The 15,000-nt window shown below is 50.7% G+C and overlaps 1 protein-coding gene across 2 annotated transcripts in view; it reads left to right on the forward strand.

Moving 5' to 3' along the window:
- The window catches only part of LOC140354828 (arf-GAP with SH3 domain, ANK repeat and PH domain-containing protein 2-like), a 41,240-nt gene that overhangs the window by 17,512 nt on the left and 8,728 nt on the right, over window positions 1-15,000 (forward strand). For both annotated transcript variants that reach the window (XM_072440072.1, XM_072440073.1), the window contains exons 6-19: window positions 3,729-3,858; window positions 3,952-4,037; window positions 5,718-5,793; window positions 6,197-6,271; window positions 7,297-7,394; window positions 7,648-7,717; window positions 8,088-8,175; window positions 8,271-8,319; window positions 8,857-9,035; window positions 9,213-9,346; window positions 11,274-11,365; window positions 11,845-12,025; window positions 12,104-12,189; window positions 14,747-14,862. In XM_072440072.1, coding sequence (XP_072296173.1) covers window positions 3,729-3,858; window positions 3,952-4,037; window positions 5,718-5,793; window positions 6,197-6,271; window positions 7,297-7,394; window positions 7,648-7,717; window positions 8,088-8,175; window positions 8,271-8,319; window positions 8,857-9,035; window positions 9,213-9,346; window positions 11,274-11,365; window positions 11,845-12,025; window positions 12,104-12,189; window positions 14,747-14,862 — 1,460 coding nt within the window. The remainder of the gene's footprint in view (window positions 1-3,728; window positions 3,859-3,951; window positions 4,038-5,717; window positions 5,794-6,196; window positions 6,272-7,296; window positions 7,395-7,647; window positions 7,718-8,087; window positions 8,176-8,270; window positions 8,320-8,856; window positions 9,036-9,212; window positions 9,347-11,273; window positions 11,366-11,844; window positions 12,026-12,103; window positions 12,190-14,746; window positions 14,863-15,000) is intronic.

Raw genomic sequence — 15,000 nt, forward strand, 5'->3', positions numbered from 1 at the left:
CATTGCGATCATGGGCTCCATGAGCTATTTGTATTAGATGTGTCCCCCCGGAGCCTGGAGCCTGGAGTGTCCCCCCGGAGCCTGGAGCCTGATGTGTCCCCCCGGAGCCTGGAGACTGATGTGTCCCCCCGGAGCCTGGAGACTGGTGTGTCTCCCCGGAGCCTGGAGCCTGGAGTGTCCCCCCGGAGCCTGGAGCCTGATGTGTCCCCCCGGAGCCTGGAGCCTGGAGTGTCCCCCTGGAGCCTGGAGCCTGGAGTGTCCCCCCGGAGCCTGGAGCCTGATGTGTCCCCCCGGAGCCTGGAGACTGATGTGTCCCCCCGGAGCCTGGAGACTGATGTGTCCCCCCGGAGCCTGGAGCCTGATGTGTCCCCCCGGAGCCTGGAGACTGATGTGTCCCCCCGGAGCCTGGAGACTGATGTGTCCCCCCGGAGCCTGGAGCCTGATGTGTCCCCCCGGAGCCTGGAGCCTGGTGGTGGTAGATGTGTAGAGAAGGTTGAGGATGAGGGGAATGCAGAGGAGGAGGAGGGGAGGTGGTGGGTCGCAGGACGGTTTGAAGCGACTGAACCATCAGCCTGAGGCTTAAAGCGACCGCCTGGTGCTGATTAGAGCGGGAGGAGTCACTGAGAGCGTTGATTGGTGATGAGGAGCAGGTGTAGGGGCCATGACACGGACGTCCCCCGTCCTTTCACCCTCCTTCTGTCCTTTCACCCTCCTTCTGTCCTTTCACCCTCCTTCTGTCCTTTCACCCTCCTTCTGTCCTTTCACCCTCCTTCTGTCCTTTCGCCCTCCTTCTGTCCTTTCGCCCTCCTTCTGTCCTTTCACCCTCCTTCTTGGCCGGGAAAAACTGCATAACCTCTTTGGGATAAGCGCAGAAACCGGCCACGCCCGCTTGAGTATGATGATGGTGCTGGGAGAGGCGTGTCCTTCCATGAGGCCTTGACGTAGATGGTGGAGTTAGGTCTTCCAGGCTGAATTTACCTAGGCTTCATTTGTCTCAGAGCAAACTCGATAATGAGCCGGGCTAGCCATGCTAAGCTATGCTACGCTAAGCTAAGCTACGCTACGCTAAGCTAACTGTGGCTCCGCCCACACTGGATCCGGACCAGGCGCCGCTGCAGACGAGACCAGGAGCGAGAGGGACCAGGAGCGAGAGGGACCAGGAGCGAGAGGGACCAGGAGAGACCAGGAGCGAGAGAGACCAGGAGCGAGAGGGACCAGGAGCGAGAGGGACCAGGAGCGAGAGGGACCAGGAGAGACCAGGAGCGAGAGGGACCAGGAGCGAGAGGGACCAGGAGCGAGAGGGACCAGGAGAGACCAGGAGCGAGAGAGACCAGGAGCGAGAGGGACCAGGAGCGAGAGGGACCAGGAGCGAGAGGGACCAGGAGCGAGAGGGACCAGGAGAGACCAGGAGCGAGAGAGACCAGGAGCGAGAGAGACCAGGAGCGAGAGGGACCAGGAGCGAGAGAGACCAGGAGCGAGAGAGACCAGGAGCGAGAGAGACCAGGAGCGAGAGGGACCAGGAGCGAGAGGGACCAGGAGCGAGAGGGACCAGGAGCGAGAGGGACCAGGAGCGAGAGGGACCAGGAGAGACCAGGAGCGAGAGAGACCAGGAGCGAGAGGGACCAGGAGCGAGAGGGACCAGGAGCGAGAGAGACCAGGAGCGAGAGGGACCAGGAGCGAGAGGGACCAGGAGCGAGAGGGACCAGGAGCGAGAGGGACCAGGAGGGACCAGGAGCGAGAGGGACCAGGAGCGAGAGGGACCAGGAGCGAGAGGGACCAGGAGGGACCAGGAGCGAGAGGGACCAGGAGCGAGAGGGACCAGGAGCGAGAGGGACCAGGAGCGAGAGGGACCAGGAGAGACCAGGAGCGAGAGAGACCAGGAGCGAGAGAGACCAGGAGCGAGAGGGACCAGGAGCGAGAGGGACCAGGAGCGAGAGGGACCAGGAGCGAGAGGGACCAGGAGAGACCAGGAGCGAGAGGGACCAGGAGCGAGAGGGACCAGGAGCGAGAGGGACCAGGAGAGACCAGGAGCAGGAGAGACCAGGAGCGAGAGAGACCAGGAGCGAGAGGGACCAGGAGCGAGAGGGACCAGGAGCGAGAGGGACCAGGAGCGAGAGGGACCAGGAGCGAGAGGGACCAGGAGAGACCAGGAGCGAGAGAGACCAGGAGCGAGAGGGACCAGGAGCGAGAGACCAGGAGCGAGAGAGACCAGGAGCGAGAGAGACCAGGAGCGAGAGGGACCAGGAGCGAGAGGGACCAGGAGCGAGAGGGACCAGGAGCGAGAGGGACCAGGAGCGAGAGGGACCAGGAGCGAGAGGGACCAGGAGAGACCAGGAGCGAGAGAGACCAGGAGCGAGAGGGACCAGGAGCGAGAGGGACCAGGAGCGAGAGGGACCAGGAGCGAGAGAGACCAGGAGCGAGAGGGACCAGGAGCGAGAGGGACCAGGAGCGAGAGGGACCAGGAGCGAGAGGGACCAGGAGCGAGAGAGACCAGGAGCGAGAGGGACCAGGAGCGAGAGGGACCAGGAGCGAGAGGGACCAGGAGCGCTAGGGACCAGGAGCGAGAGGGACCAGGAGCGAGAGGGACCAGGAGCGAGAGAGACCAGGAGCGAGAGAGACCAGGAGCGAGAGGGACCAGGAGCGAGAGAGACCAGGAGCGAGAGAGACCAGGAGCGAGAGAGACCAGGAGCGAGAGAGACCAGGAGCGCTAGGGACCAGGAGCGAGAGGGACCAGGAGCGAGAGGGACCAGGAGCGACCAGGAGCGAGAGAGACCAGGAGCGAGAGAGACCAGGAGCGAGAGGGACCAGGAGCGAGAGGGACCAGGAGCGAGAGGGACCAGGAGCGAGAGGGACCAGGAGCGAGAGGGACCAGGAGCGAGAGGGACCAGGAGCGAGAGGGACCAGGAGCGAGAGGGACCAGGAGCGAGAGAGACCAGGAGCGAGAGGGACCAGGAGCGAGAGGGACCAGGAGCGAGAGGGACCAGGAGCGAGAGAGACCAGGAGCGAGAGGGACCAGGAGCGAGAGGGACCAGGAGCGAGAGGGACCAGGAGACCCTAACCCTCCTGCTCCTGTTACTCCTCCTGCTCCTGTTACTCCTGCAGCAGTTACATCACCCCGGCTCCAAGAATCCATTTCACGTCTTATTTCAAACATCTTGAGCCACTTCTGATGCAGAGAAGTCGTGAGAGTCTTTATAGTATGTGTGTTTATAGTACTTACAGTAGTACTCTTTGTGTATTTATAGTACTTACAGTAGTACTCTTTGTGTATTTATAGTACTTACAGTAGTACTCTTGCAGTACTTATCGTACTTACAGTAGTACTCTTGCAGTATTCTTAGTACTTACAGTAGTACTCTTTGTGTATTCATAGTACTTACAGTAGTACTCTTGCAGTACTTTTCGTACTTACAGTAGTACTCTTGCAGTATTCTTAGTACTTACAGTAGTACTCTTTGTGTATTCATAATACTTACAGTAGTACTCTTTATGTATTTATAGTACTTACAGTAGTACTCTTGCAGTATTCATAGTACTTACAGTAGTACTCTTTGTGTATTTATAGTACTTACAGTAGTACTTACAGTGGTACTCTTTGTGTATTTATAGTACTTACAGTAGTACTCTTGCAGTACTTATCGTACTTACAGTAGTACTCTTGCAGTATTCATAGTACTTACAGTAGTACTCTTGCAGTATTCATAGTACTTACAGTAGTACTCTTGCAGTAAACAGGTGGAGAAGGAGAAGCGGGACCTGGCGCGTCAGTACGGGATGGTCCGAACCGAAGTCTCCGGGTCTGAACTCGCCGAAGAACTTCACCACGAAAGACGCTCCTTCCAACTCAGCATGTGTGAGGTATAAGTACTGCAAATACTACATATACTACTGCGAATACTACACATACTACTGCAAATACTGCTACTGAGGGAGGGCATCTATGTATTTCAGTATCTGATCAAAGTGAACGAGATCAAGACCAAACGAGGAGTCGACCTTCTGCAGAACCTCACCAAGCACTACCACAGCCACAACATGTAGGTACTCCTCAGACATATGTAGGTACTCCTGACACGCAACATGTAGGTACTCCTCTGACAGATGTAGGTACTCCACTGACACATGTAGGTGCTCCGCTGACACATGTAGGTACTCCTCTGACACATATAGGTACTCCTCTGACACATGTAGGTACTCCACTGACACATGTAGGTACTCCTCTGACACATGTAGGTACTCCACTGACACATGTAGGTACTCCTCTGACACATGTAGGTACTCCTCTGACACATGTAGGTACTCCACTGACACATGTAGGTACTCCTCTGACACATGTAGGTACTCCTCTGACACATGTAGGTACTCCACTGATACATGTAGGTACTCCACTGACACATGTAGGTACTCCTCTGACACATGTAGGTACTCCACTGATACATGTAGGTACTCCACTGACACATGTAGGTACTCCTCTGACATATGTAGGTACTCCTCTGACACATGTAGGTACTTCACTGACACATGTAGGTACTCCACTGACACATGTAGGTACTCCTCTGACACATGTAGGTACTCCACTGACACATGTAGGTACTCCACTGACACATGTAGGTACTCCACTGACACATGTAGGTACTCCTCTGACACATGTAGGTACTCCTCTGACACATGTAGGTACTCCACTGACACATGTGGGTGCTCCTCTGATACATGTAGGTACTCCTCTGACACATGCAGGTACTCCACTGACACATGTAGGTACTCCACTGACACATGTAGGTTCTCCACTGGCTCATGTAGGTACTCCACTGACTCATGTAGGTGCTCCTCTGATACATGTAGGTACTCCTCTGACACGTGTAGGTACTCCTCACACGTGTAGGTACTCCTCTGACACGTGTAGGTACTCTTCTGACACGTGTAGGTACTCCTCTGACACGTGTAGGTACTCCTCTGACACATGTAGGTACTCCTCTGACACGTGTAGGTACTCCTCTGACACATGTAGGTACTCTTCTGACACATGTAGGTACTCCACTGACACATGTAGGTACTCCACTGACACATGTAGGTACTCCTCTGACACGTGTAGGTACTCTTCTGACACGTGTAGGTACTCCTCTGACACGTGTAGGTACTCCTCTGACACGTGTAGGTACTCTTCTGACACATGTAGGTACTCCTCTGACACGTGTAGGTACTCCTCTGACACGTGTAGGTACTCTTCTGACACATGTAGGTACTCCTCTGACAAGTGTAGGTACTCTTCTGACACATGTAGGTACTCCTCTGACACGTGTAGGTACTCTTCTGACACATGTACGTACTCCACTGACACATGTAGGTACTCCTCTGACACGTGTAGGTACTCTTCTGACACGTGTAGGTACTCCTCTGACACGTGTAGGTACTCCTCTGACACGTGTAGGTACTCCTCTGACACGTGTAGGTACTCTTCTGACACATGTAGGTACTCCTCTGACACGTGTAGGTACTCCTCTGACACGTGTAGGTACTCTTCTGACACATGTAGGTACTCCTCTGACACGTGTAGGTACTCTTCTGACACATGTAGGTACTCCTCTGACACGTGTAGGTACTCTTCTGACACATGTAGGTACTCCTCTGACACGTGTAGGTACTCTTCTGACACATGTAGGTACTCCATTTGTTGCTTGTGTTTGGTTAGATCTGGTTTAACCCTTTGTCCATCTCAGTTTCCTTCAGGAGTGTGTTTCCACCTCCACCAGACTGAAGCAGTACATGGAGCAGCTCAACTCTGTCCTCTCCACGGTGCTGTGTCCTACTCTTTGTCCTCTTGACCTCACGACCTCTCCACCTCACAACCTCTCCACCTCATGACCTCACGACCTCTCCACATCACGACCTCATGACCGCTCCACCTCACAATCTCTCCACCTCTTGACCTCACGACCTCTCGACCTTACGACCTCTCCACCCTCATGACCGCTCCACCTCACGACTTCTCAACAGTTTGACCTCTCCACCTCACGACCTCTCCACCTCATGACCTCACGACCTCTCCACATCACGACCTCACGACCGCTCCACCTCACAATCTCTCCACCTCTTGACCTCATGACCCCACGACCTCACGACCGCTCCATCTCACGACCTCTCCACCTCTTGACCTCTTGACCTCCTGAAGGCTACATCTCTGTCTCTCCTTCTCCAGGTGAAGCAGCGTCAGGAGGAGCAGAAGAAACAGTTAAATTCCCTGAGAGACCTTTTGAGACCGGACCCAGACCAGGTACTGAACCAGGACTTAGACCCAGACCAGGTACTGAACCAGGACTTAGACCCAGACCAGGTACTGAACCAGGACTTAGACCCAGACCAGGTACTGAACCAGGACTTAGACCCAGACCAGGGACTGAACCAGGACTTAGACCCAGACCAGGTACTGAACCAGGACTGAGACCCAGACCAGGTACTGAACCAGGACTTAGACCCAGACCAGGTACTGAACCAGGACTTAGACCCAGACCAGGTACTGAACCAGGACTTAGACCCAGACCAGGTACTGAACCAGGACTTAGACCCAGACCAGGTACTGAACCAGGACTTAGACCCAGACCAGGGACTGAACCAGGACTTAGACCCAGACCAGGTACTGAACCAGGACTGAGACCCAGACCAGGTACTGAACCAGGACTTAGACCCAGACCAGGTACTGAACCAGGACTTAGACCCAGACCAGGGACTGAACCAGGACTTAGACCCAGACCAGGTACTGAACCAGGACTTAGACCCAGACCAGGTACTGAACCAGGACTGAGACCCAGACCAGGTGCTGAACCAGAACTGAGACCCAGACCAGGTACTGAACCAGGACTGAGACCCAGACCAGGTGCTGAACCAGGACTGAGACCCAGACCAGGTACTGAACCAGAACTGAGACCCAGACCAGGTACTGAACCAGGACTGAGACCCAGACCAGGTACTGAACCAGAACTGAGACCCAGACCAGGTACTGAACCAGTACTGAGACCCAGACCAGGTACTGAACCAGGACTTAGACCCAGACCAGGTGCTGAACCAGGACTTAGACCCAGACCAGGTGCTGAACCAGGACTGAGACCCAGACCAGGTACTGAACCAGGACTGAGACCCAGACCAGGTACTGAACCAGGACTGAGACCCAGACCAGGTACTGAACCAGGACTGAGACCCAGACCAGGTACTGAACCAGGACTTAGACCCAGACCAGGTGCTGAACCAGGACTGAGACCCAGACCAGGTACTGAACCAGGTCTAACACAGGTTCTGTTCCAGGACTCGGCTCCTAAACCCGTTTACAGTTTGCAGCAGTTTGTTGGAGACAAACAGTTTGGAACCGAAAAGAGCGGCTTTTTGTACAAGAAGAGTGACGGGTGAGTCCTCTGACCCTCTGCTCCTCTGACCGTCTGACCCTCTGCTCCTCTGCTCCTCTCCTCCTCTGCTCCTCTCCTCCTCTGCTCCTCTCCTCCTCTGACCCTCTGCTACTCTGACCGGCTGCTCCTCTCCTCCTCTGCTCCTCTCCTCCTCTGCTCCTCTCCTCCTCTGACCCTCTGCTCCTCTCCTCCTCTGCTCCTCTCCTCCTCTGCTCCTCTCCTCCTCTGACCCTTTTGTTTCTTTCTTGTTCAGTTTAAGGAAAATGTGGCAGAAGAGAAAATGCTGTGTGCAGGACTGTTACCTGATCATCGCCCACGCCACGGTCAGATGCCCTCCCTGTGTGTCAGATGCCCTCCCTGTGTGTCAGATGCCCTCCCTGTGTGTCAGATGCCCTCCCTGTGTGTCAGATGCCCTCCCTGTGTGTGTCAGATGCCCTCCCTGTGTGTGTCAGATGCCCTCCCTGTGTGTCAGATGCCCTCCCTGTGTGTCAGATGCCCGCCCTGTGTGTGTCAGATGCCCTCCCTGTGTGTGTCAGATGCCCTCCCTGTGTGTCAGATGCCCTCCCTGTGTGTCAGATGCCCTCCCTGTGTGTCAGATGCCCGCCCTGTGTGTGTCAGATGCCCTCCCTGTGTGTCAGATGCCCTCCCTGTGTGTCAGATGCCCTCCCGTACTCAGATCTTTTGTGTTTTCAGCCAAACAAAGCTCCGACTCGTCTGAATCTTCTCACATGTCACGTTCGACCTAGCGACGAAGACAAAAAGTGTTTCCACCTCATCTCAAGTCAGTGCTACAAATACTGCAAATACTACTACTAATACAGCATATACCCCTACTATGTACTACCGCTGCTCTTGTGTACTTCTGTGTACTTGCAGATAACCGGACATACCACTTCCTGACGGAGGACGAGGTGGAGTGTGTGGCGTGAGTATCTCCTGTGTTTGTGTGTTGAGTTCATCCAGAGACTGTAGACACTCAGAAGATCTCATCCAGAGACTGTAGACACTCAGAAGATCTCATCCAGAGACTGTAGACACTCAGAAGATCTCATCCAGAGACTGTAGACACTCAGAAGATCTCATCCAGAGACTGTAGACACTCAGAAGATCTCATCCAGAGACTGTAGACACTCAGAAGATCTCATCCAGAGACTGTAGACACTCAGAAGATCTCATCCAGAGACTGTAGACACTCAGAAGATCTCATCCAGAGACTGTAGACACTCAGAAGATCTCATCCAGAGACTGCAGACACTCAGAAGATCTCATCCAGAGACTGCAGACACTCAGAAGATCTCATCCAGAGACTGCAGACACTCAGGATGAGGAGGCGTGTGAGGAGCAGCTCCAGAGCTGAGGACGCTCTTGAGTGTGTCTCGAGGACATAAAGCTCTCAGGATCATTCACTAAAGTCTCGTTAGAACTCTGAACAGTGTTTGTTTGTTTGTTTGTTTGTTTACAGCTGGGTGTCAGTGTTGGTAAACAGTAAACAGGAAGCTCTGGACGCAGCGCTGGACAACAGTCGCCGCGGTAATGGCCTGAGTGACAGGGGCGGAGCCAGCGAGGACCTGACCAGGGCTGTCACTCAAGAAATCCGACGAATGAGAGGCAACGACCGCTGCTGCGACTGCACCGCCCCTGGTACTGCAAATACTACTGCAAATACTACTAATACTACTGAAAATACTGTAAATACTACAACTGCAAATACTACTACTACTGCAAGTACTACAACTATTACTGTTCAGTTCAACCTTTCTCTTTCCTAATGCCTTCTGAACACTCTTTATAAGCACTTGTGGGTGTGACTTTCCGCAGATCCGAGCTGGCTCTCCACAAACCTGGGCGTTCTCACTTGTATCGAGTGTTCAGGAGTTCATCGTGAGATGGACGTCCAAGTGTCCAGAGTCCGGAGCCTGAGCCTGGACAGCCTCAGCCCGTCCGACCTGCTGGTACCAACACTGAGAACACTAGAGCTAATGATGCTAGTGCTAATGATGCTAGAGCCAATAATACTAGTGCTAATGATGCTAGAGCTACTGATACTAGAGCTAATGATACTAGTGCTAATGATGCTAGAGCTACTGATACTAGACCTAATGATACTAGAGCTAATAATACTAGTGCTAATGATACTAGAGCTACTGATACTAGAGCTAATAATACTAGTGCTAATGATGCTAGAGCTAATGATACTAGAGCTACTGATACTAGATCTACTGATACTAGAGCTAATAATACTAGAGCTAATAATACTAGTGCTAATGATACTAGTGCTAATGATGCTAGAGCTACTGATACTAGACCTAATGATACTAGAGCTAATGATACTAGAGCTAATAATACTAGAGCTAATAATACTAGTGCTAATGATACTAGAGCTACTGATACTAGAGCTAATAATACTAGTGCTAATGATGCTAGAGCTAATGATACTAGAGCTACTGATACTAGAGCTACTGATACTAGAGCTAATGATACTAGAGCTAATGATACTAGAGCTACTGATACTAGAGCTACTGATACTAGAGCTAATGATACAAGAGCTAATGATGCTAGAGCTAATGATACTAGAGCTACTGATACTAGAGCTAATGATACTAGAGCTAATAATACTAGAGCTAATAATACTAGTGCTAATGATACTAGTGCTAATGATGCTAGAGCTACTGATACTAGACCTAATGATACTAGAGCTAATCATACTAGAGCTAATAATACTAGAGCTAATAATACTAGTGCTAATGATACTAGAGCTACTGATACTAGAGCTAATAATACTAGTGCTAATGATGCTAGAGCTAATGATACTAGAGCTACTGATACTAGAGCTACTGATACTAGAGCTAATGATACTAGAGCTAATGATACTAGAGCTACTGATACTAGAGCTACTGATACTAGAGCTAATGATACTAGTGCTAATGATGCTAGAGCTACTGATACTAGACCTAATGATACTAGAGCTAATGATACTAGAGCTAATAATACTAGAGCTAATGATACTAGTGCTAATGGTGCTAGAGCTACTGGTACTAGAGCTACTGATACTAGAGCTAATGATACTAGAGCTAATGATACTAGAGCTACTGATACTAGAGCTACTGATACTAGAGCTAATGATGCTAGAGCTACTGATACTAGAGCTAATGATACTAGAGCTAATGATACTAGAGCTACTGATACTAGAGTTAATGATACTATAGCTAATGATACTAGAGCTAATGATACTAGTGCTAATGATACTAGAGCTAATGATACTAGAGCTAATGATACTAGAGTTAATGATACTATAGCTAATGATACTAGTGCTAATGATACTAGAGCTACTGATACTAGAGTTAATGATACTAGAGCTACTGATACTAGAGCTACTGATACTAGAGTTAATGATACTATAGCTAATGATACTAGAGCTAATGATACTAGTGCTAATGATACTAGAGCTAATGATGCTAGAGTTAATGTTACTAGAGCTAATGATACTAGAGCTAATTTATACTAGAGCTACTGATACTAGAGCTAATGATACTAGAGCTAATGATACTAGAGCTAATGATACTAGAGCTAATGATGCTAGAGCTAATGATGCTAGTGCTAATGATGCTAGAGCTACTGATACTAGAGCTAATGATACTAGTGCTAATGATGCTAGAGCTACTGGTACTAGAGCTACTGGTACTAGTGCTACTGATACTAGAGCTACTGATACTAGTGTTAATGATACTAGAGCTAATAATACTAGTACTAATAATACTAGTGCTAATGATACTAGTGTTAATGATACTAGAGCTAATAATAATTCTAACATTAATAATACTAGAACTAATCATAATAAAAACTCATGCTTGTCACACTTCTGTCTCTGCTTCCTCACAGCTGGCAAGAAATGTTGGAAACTCTGGATTTAACGAGGTTTTGGAGGCAAATCTGCTGAGTCCCAGTCTGAAACCCGGTCCACAAAGTCCCATGTGAGTCCCAGTCTGAAACCCGGTCCACAAAGTCCCATGTGAGTCCCAGTCTGAAACCCGGTCCACAAAGTCCCATGTGAGTCCCAGACCAGGACAAGGACCTGGACCATGCTCAGATCTGGTCCACTGCTGCTGAAGGTTTAACCCAGATACTCTGAAGATGAAGCAGATACTGAAACATAGCGTCACTGCACACGCTCAGAAGATCCTGCACAGGCTCAGAAGATCCTGCACACGCTCAGAAGATCCTGCACACGCTCAGAAAATCCTGCACAAACTCTGGTCACATCCAGGAACTGACTTTTGTGTCACATTTAATGTGTTTGGGATTTAACCCTAACCCTAAATAACATGATTTGATGAAAATATAGTCAAGCTAACAGCTAGCATGACTCAAATTTAGCTTAATGCCTCAATGTCTCGCTCTGATTGGCTCGTTCTCTTGATGACCCCCCCTCTTCTCTGATTGGTTGGTTCAGGTCGGCGAGGCGGGACTTCATCCTGTCTAAGTATCAGAACCTTCAGTGGGTTCGTCGAGGTCTGATCTCAAACCCGACACAGAGACTTCAGGAGGCGACGAGAAGCTGCGACGTGTACGCTCTGCTGCACCTGTACGCCGAGGGGGCGGAGCTAAGCCAGCCGCTCGCCGCACACATACAGGTGAAGCCCGGTTCAGACCCGGTTCAGACCCGGTTCAGACCCGGTTCAGACCCAGGTCTCATGTCCCTTATATTTCAGGAGAAAGGCGAGTCTGCGCTGCACTTGGCCGTTCTTTTGGCCGACAGAACGTCTTTGCACATCCTGGACTTTCTTGCACAAAACTGGTGAGAAAATGTAAAACAAATATGAATCTATTTCAGCCTTGTTTATTATTGTGTATGTATATATATATATATATATATATATATATATATATATATATATATATATATATATATATATATATATATATATGTGTATGTATGTATGTATATACATACATATGTATGTATGTATATGTATATATATACACATATATGTACATATATGTATGTATAATGTTTCTCCTGCGTGAACCGGAGACTTTTTAAACAGCCCCTCTGTTTAAAACGATTGCCCAGACAAATGTATTCCATGTTAAAAGTATTACTACAGAAGCAGATCTTTATTGTAGCCAAGGGGGAATTTTTTTCACAAACTCACAGAATACACACAATAAGGACAAAGAACTGCACACATCATGTAGGATCTGTGCACACGACAAACATCATTTACTTCAAACTCATAAACGGCAAATGTGGTGTTTATGTTCCACAGCCAAATCATAAAAGTAGTTTGTACAAATGATAACTCTGAAGCCCTGACCCTCTGAAGCCCTGACCCTCTGATGCCCTGACCCTCTGATGCCCTGACCCTCTGATGCCCTGACCCTCTGAAGCCCTGACCCTCTGATGCCCTGACCCTCTGATACCCTGACCCTCTGATGCCCTGACCTTCTAATGCCCTGACCCTCTGATGCCCTGACCCTCAGATGCCTTGACCCTCTGATACCCTGACCCTCTGATGCCCTGACCCTCTGATACCCTGACCCTCTGATGCCCTGACCTTCTGAAGCCCTGACCCTCTGATGCCCTGACCCTCTGATGCCCTGACCCTCTGATGCCCTGACCCTCTGATGCCTTGACCCTCTGATACCCTGACCCTCTGATGCCCTAACCCTCTGATGCCCTGACCCTCTGATGCCCTAACCCTCTGATGCCCTGACCTTCTGAAGCCCTGACCCTCTGAAGCCCTGACCCTCTGATGCCCTGACCCTCTGATGCCCTGACCTTCTGAAGCCCTGACCCTCTGATGCCCTGACCTTCTGAAGCCCTGACCCTCTGATGCCCTGACCTTCTGAAGCCCTGACCCTCTGATGCCCTGACCCTCTGATGCCCTAACCCTCTGAAGCCCTGACCCTCTGATGCCCTGACCCTCTGAAGCCCTGACCCTCTGAAGCCCTGACCCTCTGAAGCCCTGACCCTCTGATGCCCTGACCCTCTGATACCCTGACCCTCTGATGCCCTGACCTTCTAATGCCCTGACCCTCTGATGCCCTGACCCTCAGATGCCTTGACCCTCTGATACCCTGACCCTCTGATGCCCTGACCCTCTGATACCCTGACCCTCTGATGCCCTGACCTTCTGAAGCCCTGACCCTCTGATGCCCTGACCCTCTGATGCCCTGACCCTCTGATGCCCTGACCCTCTGATGCCTTGACCCTCTGATACCCTGACCCTCTGATGCCCTAACCCTCTGATGCCCTGACCCTCTGATGCCCTAACCCTCTGATGCCCTGACCTTCTGAAGCCCTGACCCTCTGAAGCCCTGACCCTCTGATGCCCTGACCCTCTGATGCCCTGACCTTCTGAAGCCCTGACCCTCTGATGCCCTGACCTTCTGAAGCCCTGACCCTCTGATGCCCTGACCTTCTGAAGCCCTGACCCTCTGATGCCCTGACCCTCTGATGCCCTAACCCTCTGAAGCCCTGACCCTCTGATGCCCTGACCCTCTGAAGCCCTGACCCTCTGAAGCCCTGACCCTCTGAAGCCCTGACCCTCTGATGCCCTGACCCTCTGATGCCCTGACCCTCTGATGCCCCGATATGTTTTCCTCCTTCCACATTGTGGGTTGAAAAAACAGCTTAGTAATACGCAAATTAATTTGTTTATCAAATTCAGTTTCATAGTTCTGAGGTTCTGCAGAGCCCCGCCCATAAGACCCGCCTCTCAATATTGGTGATCCAATCAAAAGACGTGCACGTGCTGCACCTGCTGCACCTGCTGCACGTGCTGCACCTGCTGCACCTGCTGCTCCTGCTGCTCCTGTGTAACAGCTGCAGAAGTACAAGAGCAACTCTGAAGCTGATTGGTTGACACATAATTTTCATTTCCATTCACTTTAAGCTACAAACACCAGCACTGTTGAGTCTGAAGGTCAGAGGGCAGATGAAGGTCAGAGGGCAAATGAAGGTCAGAGGGCAGATGAAGGTCAGAGGGCAGATTTTAGACCTGGAAACACATGATGGCTGAATATGATTGGGCTGTATGTGAGGGCTCTACTGCTGTGACAGTTTGTTACCATGGCTACAGCGTGTTACTTTAGTTGAATAGTTGTGAATAGATAGATGTGAATAGTGTCTGATTTGGGCCTCACACAGAGCTGCTGATAAGACAGGAGAAACTTTTCCTGCTTTTAGAGATTCTTCTGTGAGAGCGACGAAATAATCCCTCTAGTTTTCTAACTCTTTGTTTATGTGAGCGCAGTTCTTGGTTGTACCAGGAGGAGGCGCGCTTCAGATGCTTTACAAACTAAACTGTCCTGCGTCCCAGATGTGTAATCACAGTTCTTTCACATTTCAGTTGTAACATTGACGCACAGACGTCGAGTGGCAACACAGCGCTTCACTACAGCTGTTTACATGACAAGAGCGACTGTGTCAAACTGCTGCTACGAGCGAGAGCTAATGCTAACATCAGTGAGTACAAATACTACTATTACTAATACTACTGCGAATTATGCTGCTGGTGCAGGTGTAACAGGGTTTTAGTTCATCAGTTACTAATGAAGTAAGTGTTGTTCCAAGCTCCTCCCTCACACTGCTGATTGGGTGAGA

This window comes from Eucyclogobius newberryi, unplaced genomic scaffold (assembly GCF_026437365.1).
Source record: "Eucyclogobius newberryi isolate DKJ021-1_F unplaced genomic scaffold, fEucNew1.0.hap1 SCAF_11, whole genome shotgun sequence".
Taxonomy (NCBI): Eukaryota; Metazoa; Chordata; class Actinopteri; order Gobiiformes; family Gobiidae; genus Eucyclogobius; species Eucyclogobius newberryi.